This window comes from Leguminivora glycinivorella, chromosome 10, assembly GCF_023078275.1.
Source record: "Leguminivora glycinivorella isolate SPB_JAAS2020 chromosome 10, LegGlyc_1.1, whole genome shotgun sequence".
NCBI classification, from domain to species: domain Eukaryota; kingdom Metazoa; phylum Arthropoda; class Insecta; order Lepidoptera; family Tortricidae; genus Leguminivora; species Leguminivora glycinivorella.
Genome location: NC_062980.1, coordinates 4,714,374 through 4,734,689, shown reverse-complemented (window position 1 = coordinate 4,734,689; position 20,316 = coordinate 4,714,374). Strand labels below are relative to the sequence as shown.

The 20,316-nt window shown below is 37.9% G+C and overlaps 1 protein-coding gene across 1 annotated transcript in view; it reads right to left on the bottom strand.

The window, feature by feature from the left end:
• Nucleotides 1-302: 302 nt before the first annotated feature.
• LOC125230540 (alkaline phosphatase-like) overlaps nucleotides 303-20,316 on the bottom strand; it is a 61,636-nt gene continuing 41,622 nt past the window's right edge. The window contains exons 7-9 of the mRNA XM_048135720.1: nucleotides 12,872-13,077; nucleotides 11,569-11,677; nucleotides 303-2,154 (exon numbers count right to left, since the gene is read on the bottom strand). Of these exons, the coding sequence (XP_047991677.1) occupies nucleotides 1,952-2,154; nucleotides 11,569-11,677; nucleotides 12,872-13,077 (518 nt within the window). The 3' untranslated portion in view covers nucleotides 303-1,951. The remainder of the gene's footprint in view (nucleotides 2,155-11,568; nucleotides 11,678-12,871; nucleotides 13,078-20,316) is intronic.

Genomic DNA, 20,316 nt, shown 5'->3' with positions numbered 1-20,316 from the left:
CAAAAACTTTGCACAAAAATTAAAGAAAAAGTTAAATTCGTTTTTTTATTCCTATTTTGTTACCAAGATTTTTTTGATGAATTGAGATTTTTGTAAGTTTCAAGTATTTCGTCATTAAGGTTCGCTAGTATCTATATTATATTAATTATAATAATTATCCTGTATATATCTTAAGCTGAGTTTAGACCAGCAAGTTATTGCTGCAAGTTTTGAGACGCCACTAAGAGTGAGTGGCAAATATCTGCATCTCTTTCTAGCATATTATACTTCTGTCTCAAAACTTGCAGCAATAACTTGCACGTCTAAACTCAGCTTTACGAAAGTTGACTTATATTACTAAATGTTGGTAACAAAATAGGATCAATTAAAATTTGCTGACGTGGCTATGTACAAACTTTTTACCACCAGACCAGACATGCATGGACATGGCGTTTAGTTACAGTATGTTCCTGCTCATTACCGTATTGCCCTGCCGTTAAGGGCCTGTTGTAAACGAGGCATAAAACCAACAGTGTTAGCAAACTGCTGTCACGCGAGCATTCAGCCGCATATGCGAGCATGCGCATCCGTGTTTTGCTCGTAGACATCGGTAAACAAACTGTAATGTTAATACGGGTGGCGCAGCCTGCCAGCCTGCCACAAACCGAATGTAACGGTTGTGGCAATTAGTACTTGTAATAACTACACGTATATACACACATAGCCTATGCGGCAAGTAGGTGTTCTCCCGTAAAGAGAAGTGCCTAAGGCTCAAATGCTATTTTCCACTTTCAAGAGGACGTGTTATAAGTATACTCATGACACGCATCATGCAACTCACTGTCCATGTACGCCTTATGTGGCAGATAGTTTTGCTCGTAATTGCCTGTGAAGATATGCGCCCAAGGCCGTCGCGATGGCTACGCCTAAGTATACTCATGACACGCATGTATCCCGCCGCCCATGCACGCCGCATATGCTAACGCGTGCGACAGATATTCTCTTGCTCATAGTTTCCTATAACAAGGTGGGCTCTAGATAGGAACACAGATACTTTGCCTCAGTGAGTACGCTACGTGTAAGTAAACTCATGACACGCATGCAGCCCGCCGCGCATGCACGTCGCATATGCTAACGCGTGCGGTAGATAGTTTTGCACGTAGTTTCCTATAAACAGGTGGGCTTTAGATAGGAACACAGCTATTTTGCCTCAGTAAGTAGGCTACGTGTAAGTATACTCATGACACGCATGCAGCCCGCCGCCCATGCACGCCGCATATGCTAGCGCATGCGGCAGATGGTTCCGCTCGTAATTTCCTATAAACAGGTGGGCTCTAGATAGGAACACAGCTATTTTGCCTCAGTAAGTAGGCTACGTGTAAGTATACTCATGACACGCATGCAGCCCGCCGTCCATGCACGCCGCATATGCTAGCGCATGCGGCAGATGGTTCCGCTCGTAATTTCCTATAAACATGTGGGCTTTACATAGGAACACAGCTATTTTGCCTCAGTAAGTAGGCTACGTGTAAGTATACTCGTGACACGCATGCAGCCCGCCGCCCATGCATGCCGCATAAGCTAGCGCATGCGGCAGATAGTTCCGCTCGTAATTTCCTATAAACAGGTGGGCTTTAGATAGGAACACAGCTATTTTGCCTCAGTAAGTAGGCTACGTGTAAGTATACTCATGACACGCATGCAGCCCGCCGCGCATGCACGTCGCATATGCTAACGCGTGCGGTAGATAGTTTTGCACGTAGTTTCCTATAAACAGGTGGGCTTTAGATAGGAACACAGCTATTTTGCCTCAGTAAGTAGGCTACGTGTAAGTATACTCATAACACGCATGCAGCCCGCCGCCCATGCACGCCGCATATGCTAGCGCATGCGGCAGATGGTTCCGCTCGTAATTTCCTATAACCAGGTGGGCTCTAGATAGGAACACAGCTATTTTGTCTCAGTAAGTAGGCTACGTGTAAGTATACTCATGACACGCATGCAGCCCGCCGCCCATGCACGCCGCATATGCTAGCGCATGCGGCAGATAGTTTTGCTCGTAGTTGCCAGTGAACAGGTGCGCCCAAGGCCCTCTTGCGAAAACTGCCACATCCTCGCCTCCGTGAGTCTCTCGGGACATCGGGACTAAAGCTGGGTAGGTGTAGTTCGGGTTTTCTGGAAAGATTAATTTACTTTTAATGCGACTTCGTTGTAAGAACCTAGAACACAATATTTGCAATAAGAGCTGTCTGAGAAGTCATATAAAGTTATCAGTGTAAATGACGTTTGCCATTTTCAGGGCGCCCAACCTTTCACGCTTGGAACGTATCATACTTACCTATAGTTCTCAATCGCATAAAATAGGTAAGTTAGAAATCGTCCTAACGTACCTATTTTATGCGACTTTGTACCTATTTTATAACTATATTCCTTAAAGAAAAAACCCCATTTGTAGGTATAAGCTACTGAGAAATTTGAATTAATTATGTTACTGTGTCGTAGGATCAATGAGTGGAATTTAAGAAAAGTTAATTTTCGAGGTACAAAAAAAACTACGATATGCTTTGGATCGTGAACGATTGTCCACTTGTCTAGTCGCACGCTACGCGCACAGTATCATTTAATTTTTTTATCCATTTTATCTTCAATAAAAATCAGAAAACATTACATAAAAAAATAAATTTCTAGAAAAGTATTCTAAATCCAAATTTTATTACTTTGTTTATAATCCTTACCCTTCCTTAACTTCTCCTTAAGCCTTCCTTGATTGTTTAGATCCCGGATATAAACTCTTTTCCTGCCCGTTTGAGAGCTTCTACCATAAGATTTCAACATTTTAGTATACTTTACTCGATAGTAAACAACGACAAATGACATTCATTGCATGGAGAAAGTGAATAGCATCCAAAAGCAAAAATAGGTTTTTGACAAAAAAATAAACATTTTTGGGTGTCAATTTGGTACTTTTTTTAGAGGTAACTATTTACCCTAGTCTAAAGAAAAAAAATATGTTACGTTGTTTCGTCTCATTCCCTACGGCTATCATTCTATCTCCATCATCAGATCATCACATCAGCTCCATGTCATGTAGGTATATTATTGCATTGTTATCATATTTACATATTATACCGTACGCAAAACTTTCAACTTCATGGATGTACGGGAAGTAAGTGAAAAATTAATTTTGATTAAAAAAATGAAAGACTCTTATACCTACACAATGACATAGTTAAGGTAAAAGTTTTTTTACGTACATAGGTACAGTGAGCTGCTAAATTGCATGGAGAAAATATGAATGATTTTATTGATAAATTCGCCATGCACTTTTGCAGCTCAATGTACATTAAAAAGTCAATGAGACAAAAACCTTTTTTAGAAAATTTCGGAATACTCCATACAAACTTCTACCCCCCGTTTTAGAGAAGCGGGGGGGTTAGACAAAGACAAAAAGTAGCCTATGTCACTCTCTGTCCCTTCAACTAATCTCCACTTAAAAAATCACGTCAATTCGTCGCTTCGTTTTGGCGTGAAAGACGCACAAACAAACGGACAAACACATTCCCATTTATAATATTAAGGATTTGTATTTAAAAAAAAATTGAAAATTGAAATGGTAGAGGTTATAAGTTAATTTTGACATTTAGATCGAAAGCGAGCATCTGGGCCGAAGCTTGATTAAACGTAATGAAAGCTGCGCTGGGTGGCTAGCCGAATGGCACAATCGCTCACGAAACGCTCACGAAACGAAGCGCTAGTAGATATCTATCTCTATCGCGCTTGCGTATTGGCGCGACAGAGCCAGCGGCGTATCGCTTTCGTTTGGCGTCGGAGAAATGCCATTCGGCTACGGGGCCTGTTGCCCTTGAGACCCGCCGGATTACTTCGGATGGAGAGAAATCTGCTTGTTTACACGATTCACTTCATTATTTGTAAGCAGACTATGAAAAAATAATTTATGTTTCCATATTTTGTATGTCTATTCACTTGGTCATGACTGTATTTTATAATAATGTAAATAAGTACTTGTGTTGTTTTATAAAATGTTGTTTTATTTTTGTTGTTTGTGCCTTGTGCCTCATATTATTTTACCAATAATATTGTTTGATATGTTTCGTTTTGTACCCAGGAGTGTGATAATAATATACAGGGTGCTTCAATGAACGTAATACAAAACATGTTTTTCAAACTCTTCTTCCTATTGCTAAAACACTATGTTAGGTCGCGTGTTGTTAAACTAGTTAATAATCATTAATATCATTGTTTTCCTAAATCCTGTTATTTTGGTCACAACATGGTTACCCTACCTAGGTTGTTAAGAGAAAATAGTTTGAACCTAGTTTTCACAGTGTTGGATCAGACGTCATTTTTGACCATGGTCTGTTTATAGTAAAAACCGGTAGCCTAGACCAAAACTACTCCCGAATGTCAAATATGACTAGTTTACGAGAAATTATTTTTTGATATTTAGGGCAAATGTACCCGAAAATTGACTAAAACTCAAAATATCCTGAGAACGGTATCGATTATCAAAAAATACTTTTAAGAGAACTTTTAGAACTAGCAATATACTATCGGATGGAATAATGAGCACAGTCCTAACATCATTCATATCGGTATTAGAACCGCATTAGTCTTTTTCGATTTTGATTGTTTTTCTCGAAAGTTCCTGTATATTAGCATTTCTTTTATTTTTTTACTGAAAGGTGATTAGCTTCCCTATATGCCATAATTATTGCATTAAGCAATTCCATAGGATCTAGAAATTATGGTGTGCTTAATTACTCTATGGGGATTTTATATGGGACGTTTAAACATACCATAATTTCTAGATCCTATGGAATTGCTTAATGCAATAATTATGGCATATAGGGAAAAGTTTTTTTCAGTAAAAAAATAAAAGAAATGCTAATATACAGGAACTTTCGAGAAAAAAAATCAAAGTCGAAAATGACTAATTTGGTTCTAATACCGATATGAATGATGTTAGGACTGTGCTGATTATTCCATACGATAGTATATTGCTAGTTCTATAAGTTCTCTTAAAAGTGTTTTTTGATAATCGATACCGTTCTCAGGATATTTTGAGTTTTAGTCAATTTTCGGGTACATTTGCCCTAAATTTCAAAAAATAATTTCTCGTAAACTAGTCATATTTGACATTCGGGAGTTTTAGTCGTAGCATTGTTTTGGTCTAGGCTACCGGTTTTTATTATAAACAGACCATGGTCAAAAATGAGGTCTGATCCCACACTGTGGTTTTGTAGTATAAACTCACCTTTTTTTATCTACACTGACATTTTATGAATAAAATGAATTCTGAAATGTTACCTGTCACAATAATCAACACTTTGATAACTGATAAGACACCTATAACCTACAACACATTATGCCATGACGTCACAATGAGTGACCACACTTCAAGAATTGGATTTATTTATTTGGTTAGAAAATTATCAAAATTTTATTACGTAGAATTTTAAGACGTGGATACGTGCATTATATTCTTCGTCGTTACTAGAGCCGGAATCATTATTTTGTATTACGTTCATTGAAACATCCTGTATTTGATATTAATTTGTTATAGTTCATAAGGGATGTTTTTTTAACATTGGAGTCGCTGAGCCTTTACCAGCCGTACAAAAACATACTAAGGTGTTATAGACCTAGGGCGTTTTACTTATGCAGCGAAATAAGCACGTTTACCAATTTTTGACTTAAAATTACTCGTACTATAGTTACCCATTTTAATCTCTCATTCAGGTTTTTTAAATACAGAACAGAACTCAAAAACGGAATTATACAGTTTATACTGAGATGGCGGGGGGCGCCATAAGCCTTCGGTAATTTGTGTCATATACTTGAAAATTTCGACCCTTGCCACCGTGTCCGAATGGCCGAGTGGTTTAGGCATCCGTCGCGATAACGGAGGACGCTGGTTCGAATCCAGCTTTGAACACTTGGAGGCATTGGTCACTTTTTCTTTGTATGTGACATTTATTTCAGTTTATAGTTCAAATACTAGTGTGTCTACTATTTTCTATGAAGACAAATTAATTTGTTCTAAGAATGATACAATTTATTTCGCAAGTACCTGGGGAAAATGGCTCTTTTACTAGACGATACCAACAATAGGTTAGTTTCCTACTAGTCAAATCAGCTTCTTATTAAGAACTGTCAAAACTTAGCTAATATGGAATTACTATGAAATACTGAGGAGTGACGTCACGGTCAATTCATTTGACTTTATATCTTTCTCTTCGACCTATTAAATAGAAATTATGTTTAAACGTAACTACTATCCATATTTTTCTTCTAATTATGTGGTGCTTTATTTCGTGCACTGCATAAAATATTTTATTTTAAATATAGGAAACATAATAAGGAAAGGAAAGGAGGAGGTAGGGCATAGCGAATGATATTCCGCTTTGTGTGGTAGGGCACAGCACAGCGGATATCGTCTCGCTAGAATCTAGAGCAGAGCCCAACTGGGGTAGTACCTCCGCCTTACAGAAGACCGCAGCCAAATAGCACTAGACCCTACTCATAGTGTTGTGTTCCTGCCGGTGAGTAAGGCTGCCAGAGCTCAACGAGGGTGCGGTGTGCTGATGACGGGAGGACTTACGGAACTAACTTGTTCCGTCTATTGTCCTTTGAGTCGTCGGCAACCCGAACCCTCCTTTCCTTAGAACTTGTACATTCCTTTTTGCTGTGTACTTAACACAGCAAAAGGGAGTGTACAAGTTTCTAATAGGGTGGCAACGCGCTTGTGACACTGTTTGAGTTGCAGGCGTCCATAGGTTACGGTGACCGCTTTACATCAGGCGGGCCGTATGCTTGTTTGTCACCGACGTAGTATTTAAAAAAAAAAAAAAAAAAAAACAAGCCTATTTTCTGTGTTAAATCCCAAACATAGACGGGTTACTGTCAAGCTAACCTACCCTGTTTGTGTTTCAATCCATTAACACAGAACAAACATTATAACGATCCTGAAACGTAAACATTTACTACAGTAATTAGTGATAGAACCAGGTCAACTTATTATTTCCTAGTATGAATACCCATGTATGAATATGTTATGTTTAGGTACTGATCCTACCAAAAGCGAGTTAGTGCGTTTTCACATTATCCGATCCGATATCGGATGCAAGACCGATATCATATATATTAAGGACGCCATCTTGAAATTTTTCCGACTAGAAATAGGCATATTCGGCAAGTTTTTCAATGTTCGTATTTGGCCGCATAATTCGGTTGCATTGCCGAATATTTACCGAATAAACAAAGTAAATAACTAATGAAGGTCTTACGTATTCCATTGGATAATAAGCTCCTATTTTAGTAGCTTTCCAAGGAACTACTAAAAAGAGATAATGAATACATCAAAATATGTAAAAAAAAACCGTAGTTTAAGAGTTGAGAAGAGTTCACAGTTGTTTTAACTAAGTTTTAGTTATCCACTAAATCATAAGAACATAAATGATAGTAACATATGTAACTATTATCAATCATTTAATAGTTTTAATGAACATCCGCTTTAAAAATATGGCGTAATCGACCGAATGTTCGGTTCGGTAAGAGCTGAACCGAATGTTCGGCCGAATATTCTTATTCGGCAAAGTCCATACTCGGCCCATCTCTATATTCCGACTTCCGGTATCGGATCGGATAGTGTGAAAACGGACTAAGTGATGAGCTGAGCATTTCTTTTTTTTTTTGCCACTTTCATGAAATGTGATATTTTTGAAAAAAAAATATGCTGTTTCTACTCAGAATCACTAGCTTTTTCAATCCTCGTAGTTTAAAAAATTGTCCCATACGATTTTTTATTATTTTGTTACCATTTTCCGTACATGTTGTGTGGGGTAACAAAAGAGGAAAGTAACAAACATGACGTATGGAAATTCTGGGACACTTTGTCTCCCAGTGAGATTGAAACTCCTCGTGATTCTGTGTACAATCGACCTAAAATTCCCTAAAAAAATTAGAATAAAAAAAAAATGGCAAAAAAAAGAAATGCTCAGCTATCGGCGATAGAAGCTAACAAAAGATAGTCGCTCCCGTGTAAATAAAAGAGAGAGCGAGCGATGAACTGTTTACTCTCTCGCGCTATCATTGCGTCTCTTTTATTTACACGGGAGCGACTATCTTTTGTTCGTTTCTATATTTATTTATTTATTTATTTATTTATTGTTATTAATATACAGTGACAAACTTATGTCTAAGATATAGTCCCACAAAACTCTGGAACAGAACGAGTTTGTCTGTGGGATCAACAGTCTCTCAATTACATAAACAATTAAATTAACTTAAAGAAAAATCATTAAACTTCTTAAATAATAGATAATATAAATTATTGTAATATATATAGGAAATGTTTTTTTAGCATAGTTTTAAATTTGTTTGGGTGCTTTTCACTTCGGATGGCTTCAGGTAAGCTATTGAGCAGATATGGAATACGCTTTTTTAGCGATCTGTCACCAAAATAATTATGAATTCTAGGCACAGATAGCTTACCTGTAGCCACCGACTTAGTGTAATAGCTGTGCCCTATAGGATGTATTGGCGCATTAGAAGAGTTAGGGGGGTTTTGCACTAGACAGCCATGGTTATTGACTGCGAGCAGGTATTTATGTTTAAGGCTGACTGGTAATATTTTACATATTTTGAAAAGTAACCTATAGCCGATAGCTCATCGCTTACTCGCTTTTCGTGGGACCAGTATATCTTTTTTATATATATTTGGGGCATCAACAGCGATACAAACAAAAGCGATATCGTCACTACTTTAAAAAAAAAAACTTGTATCTTCGTCTGTCAATGCAAAGAAAATTGTAGTAAGTATGTATGGAATACATATGGACTTACTGCGTTTTAACTTTGAGGAGCAGCGTGAGATACGAGATTTTTTCAAACTACCGGAACTCTTCATAATAGGGGGGCGATTTTTGAATCTCGCATACGGGATTTTGTCACTAAAATACCGGTTCAAAACGGTGACTTGCTTATTATTTTCAGTGACAATTTTCTGAATGAACGCGTGAGACTCAAAAATCCCGTATGCGAGATTCAAAAATCGCCCCCCTATTATGAAGAGTTCCGGTAGTTTTCCCTTCATAACGAGGAATATTATGAGGATCTTTCACTTAATATGCTGGTAGGGCGATGAACTTTCGGTTACACTTTCAGGAATTCGAAATACATTATTTAATTCCGGATAAGAGGTTTTCTGTGAAATATTTCGTTATCATTTTATTTTACCTATTACTTATAATACTGTCTTGTACTATATTTATTTAGGACTTGGGAAGACACATTGGGAAGTCACTTCACTCTCCATCCCTTCAACTACCTCCACTTAAAAAATCACTTCAATTTGTGGCTCCATTTTGCCATGAAAGACGGACAAACGAACATACACACACACTTTCCCATTTATAATATTAGTATGGTTCCCATTTATAATGATTGGTACTTATATACTCTTTTATACGCAACATAAACCGTTTCAATTTTTTTTTTATTATTATTATAAATGGGCTTACTCTTGGGCACAGACTAGCCAAAGGCAAAGACGTGGCCTACGATGGAGTGAGCTCGCCCAGAAGATGCCTGTTCACTCGTGATATGAAGGTTGCCGGGTCAAAAGCAACCAATGTCAAGGTGACCAGGCATTTTCTGGGCGAGCTCACTCCATCGTAGGCCATGTTTTTTTCTTTACCTAGTCTGTGGCCAAGAGTAGATAGATAACCCCATTTATAATAAGTATTAAAAAAAGTCCAAAGTTAAACTTCGACCTAGGTACATATCGTCACTACTTTAAAAAAATATCGTATCTCACGCTGTTCCTCAAAGTTAAAACGCAGTAAGTATATATGCATTCCATACATACTTACTACAATTTTCTTTTCATTGACAGACGAAGATACAAGTTTTTTTTTAAAGTAGTGACGATATTTACCCTCCGAGTATGGTCAACCGTAGCAAAATCACCTTGTATAACTTTTTTCCGTAAAACCTAATCAAACTCATGCCGCAAAGTTCATACCTACACATCACCTGCTCATAACTTTGATTACTTCGATGAAACTTCGAATGAATGAAACTTTGTAACTAAACCTATTGGTTCTCAATTCTATATACCTACACGAGCATCAAACTATGATAGAAACTTGCTGTATAACAGTTCCGTTAAAGTTCAAAGGCGACGAATTTCAAAGTGTATTTTCTATTCATACTCATACATACATACATACAATCACGCCTGTTTCTCAGAGGGGTAGGCAGAGATCACGGATTTCCATTTACTACGATCCTGACAAACCACTTTCGCTTCACTCACTTTCATAACGTTTCTCATACACGCTCGTCGGTTTCGAGTACTTCAGGCCCCGTAGCCGAATGGCATTTCTCCGACGCCAAACGAAAGCGATACGCCGCTGGCTCTGTCGCGCCAATACGCAAGCGCGATAGAGATAGATATCTACTAGCGCTTCGTTTCGTGAGCGTTTCGTGAGCGATTGTGCCATTCGGCTAGCCACCCTGGCCCCGTAGCCGAATGGCATTTCTCCGACGCCAAACGAAAGCGATACGCCGCTGGCTCTGTCGCGCCAATACGCAAGCGCGATAGAGATAGTTATCTACTAGCGCTTCGTTTCGTGAGCGTTTCGCGAGCGATTGTGCCATTCGGCTAGCCACCCTGACCTGACCTTTTTGCAATATTTCCCGATTTGATCAAGAAAAGTTCGCCTAGGTCTTCCACTTCCAACTGACCCTTCCACTATTTTTTCATATACTTTCTTCGTTAATCTCCTCGCATCCATCCTCTCTACATGCCCGAACCACCTTAACATACCCATCTCAATCTTTGTCACCACATCTACATCCACTCCACACTTCTCTCTTATTACGCTATTTCTGATCTTATCACTCAACTTCATACTCATAAAACTGAAATATTATAAATGGAAAACTTAGACGCTCGCTACCAATCTACAACGTCCCACTTAATTTTCATAATTCTATTTTCCCGGCAAAATGAAAAACAAGTAACATACGTCGTATACGTATGTGTTGGTGGCCGAAAGTCGCGTGCTTGAACCCCGGCTAGTACCAATGAGTTTTTGTGAACTTATGTGCTTAAATATTATTTGATAAATATTTGCCAGTTGCTTTTCGGTTAAGGAAAACATCGTGACGAAACCGGACTAAGCCCAATAAGGCCTAGTCACCCTTCGGGTTGGAAGATCAGATGGCAGTCGCTTTCGTAAAACTGGTGTCTACGACTCTACGCCAAATCTTGGGATTAGTTTTCCAAAGCGGACCTCAGGCTGAGCCGTGGCGAATACCGGGATAACGCAAGGAGGATGATGATGATGATGATGTTTATCATAGGACACCCCATAGGTGCATATAAGGCCTCCACAAGACCTTTCCATGCCTTCGTATCTTATTTTACCTTAGCCTCGTTCTAGCTTAGTATAAGTTCTAGACATAGGTGACGGTGACCGCTTTCCATCAGGCGGACCGTATGCTCGTTTGCCACCGACGTAATATAAAAAAGTTAGGTGGTGTGTATTTTGGTGTACTTACTCAGATCGTCAGAGGTGAGGTCATATCTTTGCGAATCGTGGCCTTGCTTGTGCCCTGGTCCGGTAGCGTAGCTTAAGGTTGTAAACGGTTGGTGGTCTGATGCGTTTATCTGAAAAAAAAAAAAATGAAAATTTAGTAACGTTAATAATTGCTGTACCAGTTGTAATATCATTGAATGGTTTTAGCCTGACGTCACTATCAGGTATCAGATTTTTCTGTTTCTTAGAAGATACCTAATACCAACCCTGTTACTGAAGCCGAATATATCTTCCTCAGGCTTGCTTGCTGTACCCGCTGTACGTCATAGTATAGCTATGGTCAAACGTCACCACCTCCAGGATTTTTTCAGGGTTCACTATCCATAGCGCACCCTTTACAGCCTTCGCTAGATTTTAAGCTTAATAACTTTTTTTAATAAACTAGTACTAACCATGTAACTGAATCGAAATATGTCAGACCCTCGCTTGATGTACCCACTATATGTCATAGTATGGCTATGGTCCAATCAGTCCAATGTGACCACCACGTTTCGTGAGGATCCACTATCCTGAGAGCTGCTTCCACAGCTTTCACCAGCTTTTAATCTTAGTTGTACATTTCTTTGCTTGTTAAAATATAGTACTAACCCTAATTATTTTTAAAATCGGGACTTAATCGCGTATAACTACATATTAAACTGACCTCCAACGTTTCAAGGACGGCGTTGTCCGCGTGGTCTCGGAGAAGACTGGCTTGAAATGACATACATCTTCTGACAGCCGCGCTAGTTTTTCGAACTACCCGCACTTGGTTTTGATTATCAACTTGAACTGTTTGCGCACTAGGGATGTTACTCTGTCGACATACAACACTGACGATATTCGATTTAACGACTGTCGATATTATTTTCCGCTTACACTTATTAATGACAGGATTCCATGTGGATGAGATCCTAAAACCTTCGTCCCGATTGAAATTGCGATGTTTTTTGATTTCAATGGCTTCACGCACTTTTCTACTGTAGAAATGGCGTTCCGTGGAAAGGACTTTAGGGTCATGTAGTGCGATCCAGTGCTTTGGTCCTGACTCTAACAAATGTTCAGCCACGGCAGACTTGTTGACCTGACGATTTTTCACAGCCGCGATGTGCTCCTTTACCCTTTCTTCTATGGTGCGCTTAGTTTCTCCAATGTAGGAGCTACCACAACTGCAATCAATTTTATAAACGCCAGGTGATTGAAGTTATACGCGATTAAGTCCCGATTTTAAAAATAATTATGTGTAATAATCGTGAAAGTTTAAATCAGTGTTGTGTAGTACTAACCCTGTTACTGAATCCAAGTATGTCAGACCCCCGCTTGCTGTACCCACTATACGTCATAGTATGGCTATGGTCCGATGTGACCACCACCAAAGTTTCGTGAGGATCCACTATCCTGAGGGCTGCTTCTACTGCCTTCGCTAGCTCCACAGTCTCGTCCAAGGCTTTCTGGGCTTTCGTCTCGTGGTGAGCGGTGTCTATTCTGCCTCCTGGAATTACAGAATGGTAAATTCTAAAATAGATAGATAGATAGATAGCTTAATTATAAAAGAAAACTTACAAATTAATAAAAAAGAGACAGGAAAAAAAACAATAATAAATACATACATACAATCACACCTGTATCCCATAAAGGGGTAGGCAAAGCACATGAAACTACTCAAGTTTCAGTGCCACTCTTGACAAATAAGGGGTTGAATGAAAACGAAGTTGTGACATTGCAGTGACAGGTTGACAGCCTCTCGCCTATAATAATTTAACCCATATCCCACAGTCGGCTTTTACGATACCATTCAATTCAATTCAATGATTTATTCATAAAATGTACATTTTATACGTCAACAGGTATTATTTTACCCACGGGAAGAATGGGGTGAAATTCTTAACCCGTCGCCACACGGGCTAAAGAAGTACAGAGTACAGCTGTGTGCGTTGCAGCAGGACAAAAGGGTCGCGGCTCAGTGATTCGCTTCGCTCTTTGACCAAAGCACTGATTTTCGGCCGGAATCCAGGCCCCGTAGCCGAATGGCATATCTGCGATGCGAAACGAAAACGAAATGCCGCGAAAGGTAGTCTGGCTCTGTCGCCCCAATCCGCACGAGCGATAGAGATAGATAGCAACGAGCGTTTCGTTTCGTGAGCGTTTGTGCCATTCGGCTACGCACCCAGGTCACATCAGAGTATATAATTGTAAATTCAAATATAACGCCTGTGTACCCAAAAGGGGTAGGCAGAGCAAATGAATCTAGTCAAGTTAGTGTGCGTGTTACTTTTAGCAACTAAGAGGTTGGAAGAAAACGAATTTTACTTTTCATTTACTTGTTTTGGTTTTCGGGGTATATTAATACCTCTATATTTCATTTTACGATGATTATACAATTCAAGACTTCTCATATAGATTCTTCAAAACAATATTTAATTTTATTCTAACTTATCTCTGAGATAATTTACAGCTTCGTAAATTATGTTTTCGTGTTTTCTTAATAATTGTACCTACTGGTTTATACGGTTTCACTCTTGTATTTTTAGCACAGACCAACCCCTATAGACATCTATTACAAGACGACTCGCGGTCGCCAGCCTTCCTAGTATTTGCACTGATATAAGCGCGGGCGCTCGCCGTGCCCGATCAGTATCGACCAAGTAACAGACCCGAAAGCAGCGCGTGTTTTTCGCACAAAAAAATTGGAAAAGGGTATTTTGATGCCTTAAAGATGTCCACCTGTAGTGTGAAATGGTGTGGAAAGGTAACAAGAAGCTCAAATTTAAAAACAGACGGCATTACATTCCACAAATAAGTCATATTTATAATTTATTCAGAGCCGGCATAGGTCAACTTACATTGGCCACTTACGCGTCAGTAGAGGGACAGTCATACTTCTGTCCCTTTTCATCTGGCGCGACTGCCCGCCGTCCTTGAAACGGCCAATCACAGCGCGCTTAACACATTCCCCGCCCGCTCCTCGCACCCCAAACACTGGTGACTCGTATCGCGAACCAAATTTATACAAGACTGCCACTCTATAGGAGGTTCTCTGTGATTTTTAGCTACTCGTGTGGCATAAAAAATTACATGACATAAGAAAAGGCAAGGGGACGACCGCTTCTCCATACAAGATTTTTTTCTTCTAGGGTATTTACATTATGGAAAATAGTTGCATATAGCATGCAGTATTTGCCATACGTTCGGCATTTTTTTTATCATCCAAAAAAATAGAAGCCAAAAACCATTTTGTTAAATTATTTTAAACTGTTGCATTTTATAGTACTTTTTAATTGGAAACTGAGAAGTTGTGGTCAATATATACTATGTGGCGTACATATCTTATACTTTTAAACAATCAATTCTTGTATATTTATTTATTTATTTATACCGGATTTATTTATCTCGGAAACCGCTCTAACGATTTCGCTGAAATATTGTTATGTGGGGGTTTTCGGGGGTGAAAAATCGATTTAGCGTAGCCTTAGATCCCGGAAAACGCGAATTTTCGAGTTTTCATGAGTTTTTCTTTCGCGTTAGTAAACGTAAAATATGGTCGTTAATTTCGCCGCGCGCGCATCGATTCCGCTTAGCTCAGTCGTACGAGGTCGGTCTAATGTACGCAGATAGATCGTAGGTGTCAGGGTTTCGAATCCCGGCCAGAAATTAAGTTTTTGTTTTTTGTCTTTTTTTTTGTTTTTGTATTTATAAGAGTTTTTTTTTATCTAAAGACGTGATATAATAAAATAGAACCGCCCAGATATTATTTATAATCGCGTCAAAATATCTGTAATAATATCCAGTGAATAAAATGAGAACAGAATCAGCTCGTATCTTTCTTCTTAAAATAACATTCATACTAATATACTAGTATGTATAACATTATAGGTAATTGGGAAAGTGTGTGTGTGTGTCTGTTAGTTTGTCCGACTTTCAAGTCAAAACGTAGTGACGAATTGCCGTGATTTTTAAAGTGGAGATAGTTGAAGGGATGGAGAGTGACATAGGCTACTGTTTGTCTCTTTCTAATCCTCCACTTTCCTAAAATAGGGGGATGGCAGTTTGTATGGTAAGTCTGCAATTTTCGTATTTAACGCAAAAGAAGCCGCGGGCAAAAGCTAGTATTTTTATAAACGAGGCTTACCGTTGGCTTATGACAAGCTGTCTGTTACTTGAACTTCACAAACGGGGGCGCAATTAGAAACAAACATTTAATTTTAACTAACATTTTAACACGTGTTGTAACAAAGTTGGAGTAAATATGGGAATTAAATGGAAACAAACTTATCCCAGCAAATGGAAATGAGGCGATATTGGATTCACATCGAAGGTCATTGGCACAGGGAAAAATCTTAAGCTGAACATTTAATTTTGACACAATTTTAATAAACATACATTGTTTATTAAAATTGTGTCAAAATTAAATGTTCAGCTTAAGATCGTTCCCTGTGCCAATGACCTTCGATGTGAATCCATTGATATTATGAAAGTTTCTAAAGAAAATAGTATTTAATAATTCCTTCACAGCTCACTGTTTCTGTGATAACCGGCATCAAAGTTGAACAATTTTAGGGCCAAAAAATGATTTGTTAACGATTTTAATACCTAAAAGTACAGAGATCTGGATCTATATTCAAATATTACATACACGGTGTAACATGAGGAAACCTAATAATTTTAACAGCGTATTCTTCATCACATCAGAAGAGTAAAATGTCGTATAAACTTTTTTTTTTGACGTCACGAACTTTGCTTGACGTCATATAACATTTTATCTTTATATGGGCTATTTTTTTTCAAAGTTGTCCACCCCAATTTTTTGTAACATGGGTATTTTTTACGCGATTCATACTCAGAATCGAGAGCTCTTTCGAGCCTGATAGGAGAAAAAAAATGTCCCAAGAGTTCCATACATTTTTTCGAACCTTCCATTCCGTTACCGCTATACAAAATGTATGAAAAAGTGGTAACGGAATGGGGAAAAAACCTTGGGACACTTTTTTTCTCCTATTAGGATTGAAAGAGCTCGCGATTCTGAGTGGAAAACACATAAAAATTTCCAAATCTAAAAAAAAGTGGGGTGGACAACTTTGAAAAAAATGGCCCATTTTGCCCTCAGAAAAGCGTAGTTAGAATCTTTCGGTTTCCTCATGTTACACCGTGTATATTCTCCGTGACATGTACTCTATCGAGTAACAATATTCTAAAATTCACAGTAGAGGTAAGGATATTGAGTACTGTTTGTTTGTTTTGGGTAACTTTTGAATATGAATATAATTATTATAACCAAGGACGATCCCACCGTCTACAATAAGTTACCAAAAAAACATTATTGATGCGCCAACCTTCAGCAGCTTCAAATCCCGCCTAAAGCAGTGGCTTATCCAGCAGTCATTTTATAGCTATAATGAATTCATAGCATATAAGGCATGACACGTCCAGTGTGAAAATAAAATTGTAACAATGACATTAGTACATTAAACAATCTGTTTGTTCTAATCATCATACATTTATATTGTATTGTAGTTAATTACTAATTATTATTATTGACGTGTAAATTGGTTTTACAAATAAAATATTATGATTATGATTATTATAATACCGGGACAGACAAAGCCCATACAAAAAAGCGTAACCAGCCTGGAAGTAACCAAAATCATATCTTCCCCAAATATTTTTGCGTGTTTTATTAGTTATAAGAACAAATGATATGCTTCTTTATTTTAATATCAGGATAACACGTCAATACACATTTTGAAAAAATAGTTATTTTCCCCTCACTAGCTCGGAAACACGTGTTTTGTCCTTTAATACCAGCGGGTAAAAATGCATTTTATCCACTAGCGGGTAAAGTAATTTGACCTTGAATAAAGTCAAATTAACTGCTTTAAAATTGATAGAAGTAGGTGAATCTAGTAATAAAGATGATTTACCACCTCTGTGGAACTACTGGAAGCAGTGATAAACGCATTTTTTGCGTTGTAGTTTCCTCTCTATAGTGAGGGGAAAAGTTTTGTGTTACACTCGGGTGCAAATGTATTTTACTTCTCGTGTGTTAAAAAACTCAGGCATCGTCAGTGTAGTTATGATAGTATTCAATAAGTGGCACTACAAAATTGAGGTACGATTCTCTTCTCAGTATGAAGATTGTAAAATCCTATATAAATCATCCTTGTTCTAAACATAATTTGAACAAAATTTTGTTTCTAGTTTAAAACTACATACCTGAACCAAATATAAATGGCTTAATCCTACGTACCGAAACTACATAGTAAACACCGCTTATAAAGTTTGAAATTTAATCCTTAGGGATATCGTATACACTGCATACGTAATGTTTAAAAGCTCATACGAGCGATGAATTAAACCAAACAGAACTAATTAATGTTATCTTTAATACAGGTGTTTTGAGTTACTCTTAATTTTCACGCCATAATAAAATTAATTTCTGAAAATTTCTTCACCGGAATAAATATGTGATGATTTCTATACCTTGTCACATTAACGTCTTGTTTGAATGTCATACGAAATTGTCAAACGATTAAAAGCGACAAGGTACAGAACTCATCCCTTATTTATGCCGGTGACTGTACTGTAGATAAACATGGTTGCGATGACAGCTAATGACAACTGTCAACGAGCGTTTAACGCGAGTGTGTTTACACTACATTGCGGGCCGAATTATTTTGTATGGTGAAGAAATATATTTAATTTTTGATTAAAAGTTATACACGGTGCTCGTGAGCATTGCGAGAGACTTTAAGAACATATTCCTGATCCCATTTTAAGACTAAAATGTCATATACACTTTTCTAGATTTCGCCTAGTTTCAGAGTTATGACCAATTGAAAAAAAAAAAAAATTCTTATTGTTACTCAGTACAAAAGGCTTTTTTAACGATGTTGATACCATTATGGAGAATTAGTCTCACTATCCTCATTGATAGATGTCCAAAAGTACGAAATAAAAGTTTTCAAAAATGTGGTTTTCAGAAAAAAAAAAACGTCAAAATTAATTTGAAGTGCTAGTTTTATGAATAACATTTACTTTTTATGTAAAAATACATTCGAAAACAGTAAAAAAAATTAAAAAAAAAATTTTTTTTGGCGAAATTTCCTCATGTGAATTTAAAAAAAATATTTCCTGTAGCCTCAGAAATGCGTGGTTAAAATCTCTCGCAATGCTCACGAGCACCGTGTATAATTACATTTCTCATATCCTATACTCACCACCGTTAAGAGATTCGCCCGTATTACCTTTACACACTGTATATTAGCGATTAATATTATTGGTATTATTACCTAAATATATCGACTTTTGCATAAGGTACAGCGGGGCAAATCTCGACTGGGGGACAAATGCAACTGGTCCATTTTCTTCCATGTTTTAAAGATGCTTTGCTATGTTTGCATTATTAGAGTGTCCACCGGTTATATAATTATGGTAGGCGTGTTCATTGATACACGTAGAACTCAACATCATAATGTAATAATGGAAAAAATGGACTAGTTATAATGGCCCCCCCAGTCGAGATTTGCCTCGCTGTACCTTACGTAAGACTTATCTATAGAGATAACCAAGTATACATTTATAATAACAATACATACCGCTCCTCCAGCTTCGCACGGGTAAGCCTTAAATATACCTTCCAAACCATTCTAATAATAGGTGAAAACTTAATTTATACATTACATATCACATCCATACTTACTAATATTATAAATGGGAAAGTGTGTGTGTCTGTTTGTTTGTCCGTCTTTCACGGTAAAACGGAGCGACGAATTGACGTGATTTTTTAAGTGGCGTGAGTTGAGGGGATGGAGAGTGACATAGGCTACTTTTTGTCTCTTTCTAGCCCCCCACTTCCCTAAAATGGGGGGAGGGGTGGACGTTTGTATGGAACATTCCACAATGTTCGAATTTAACGCGAGCGAAGCCGCGGGCAAACGCTAGTATTCTATAAATAAATAAATAAATAAATAAATAAATATTATAAGACATTCTTACACAGATTGACTGAGGCCCACGGTAAGCTCAAGAAGGCTTGTGCTGTGGGTACTCAGACAACGATATATATAATATATAAATACTTATATACATAGAAAACATCCATGACTCAGGAACAAAATATCTGTGCTCATCACACTAATAAATACCCTTACCGGGAATAGTTTATGTTCAACGCGAAATTGCAGACAAATGCCGGAAGGGACTTTGTCATTAATGTTATTAATCCATACTAATATTATAAATGGGAAAGTGTGTGTGTCTGTTTGTTTGTTCGTCCTTCACGGCAAAACGGAGAGACGAATTGACGTGATTTTTAAGTGGGGATAGTTGAAGGGATGGAGAGTGACATAGGCTACTTTTTGTCTCTTTCTAACTCGAGCGAAGCCGCGGGCAAAAGCTAGTAGAAGTAATACATAGGAGTTTTGGGTACGTAATGATTTACACTAACTAGACACAAAAAGTGAAAAGTTGAAAACTGTACACTGAGAGAAAATACAACCAGTTTTCATGTTCGTTCAACAAGTTTTTTGGTTAAAATAGCGCCTACGTGCTCTTTGGTTCAAACAACAAGCTACTTAAAACCGAAATAAATTACACATATGAAAGAAAAAGTGACCAAGTCCTCTGGTGCCTGAGGCTGGAATCGAACCAGCGTACTTTCCAATCGCGGGAAATGCCTCTTTATCCGCTCGGCCACCCAGGTCACAGCTGTCGAGGTCGAAATTATCTCTCATAT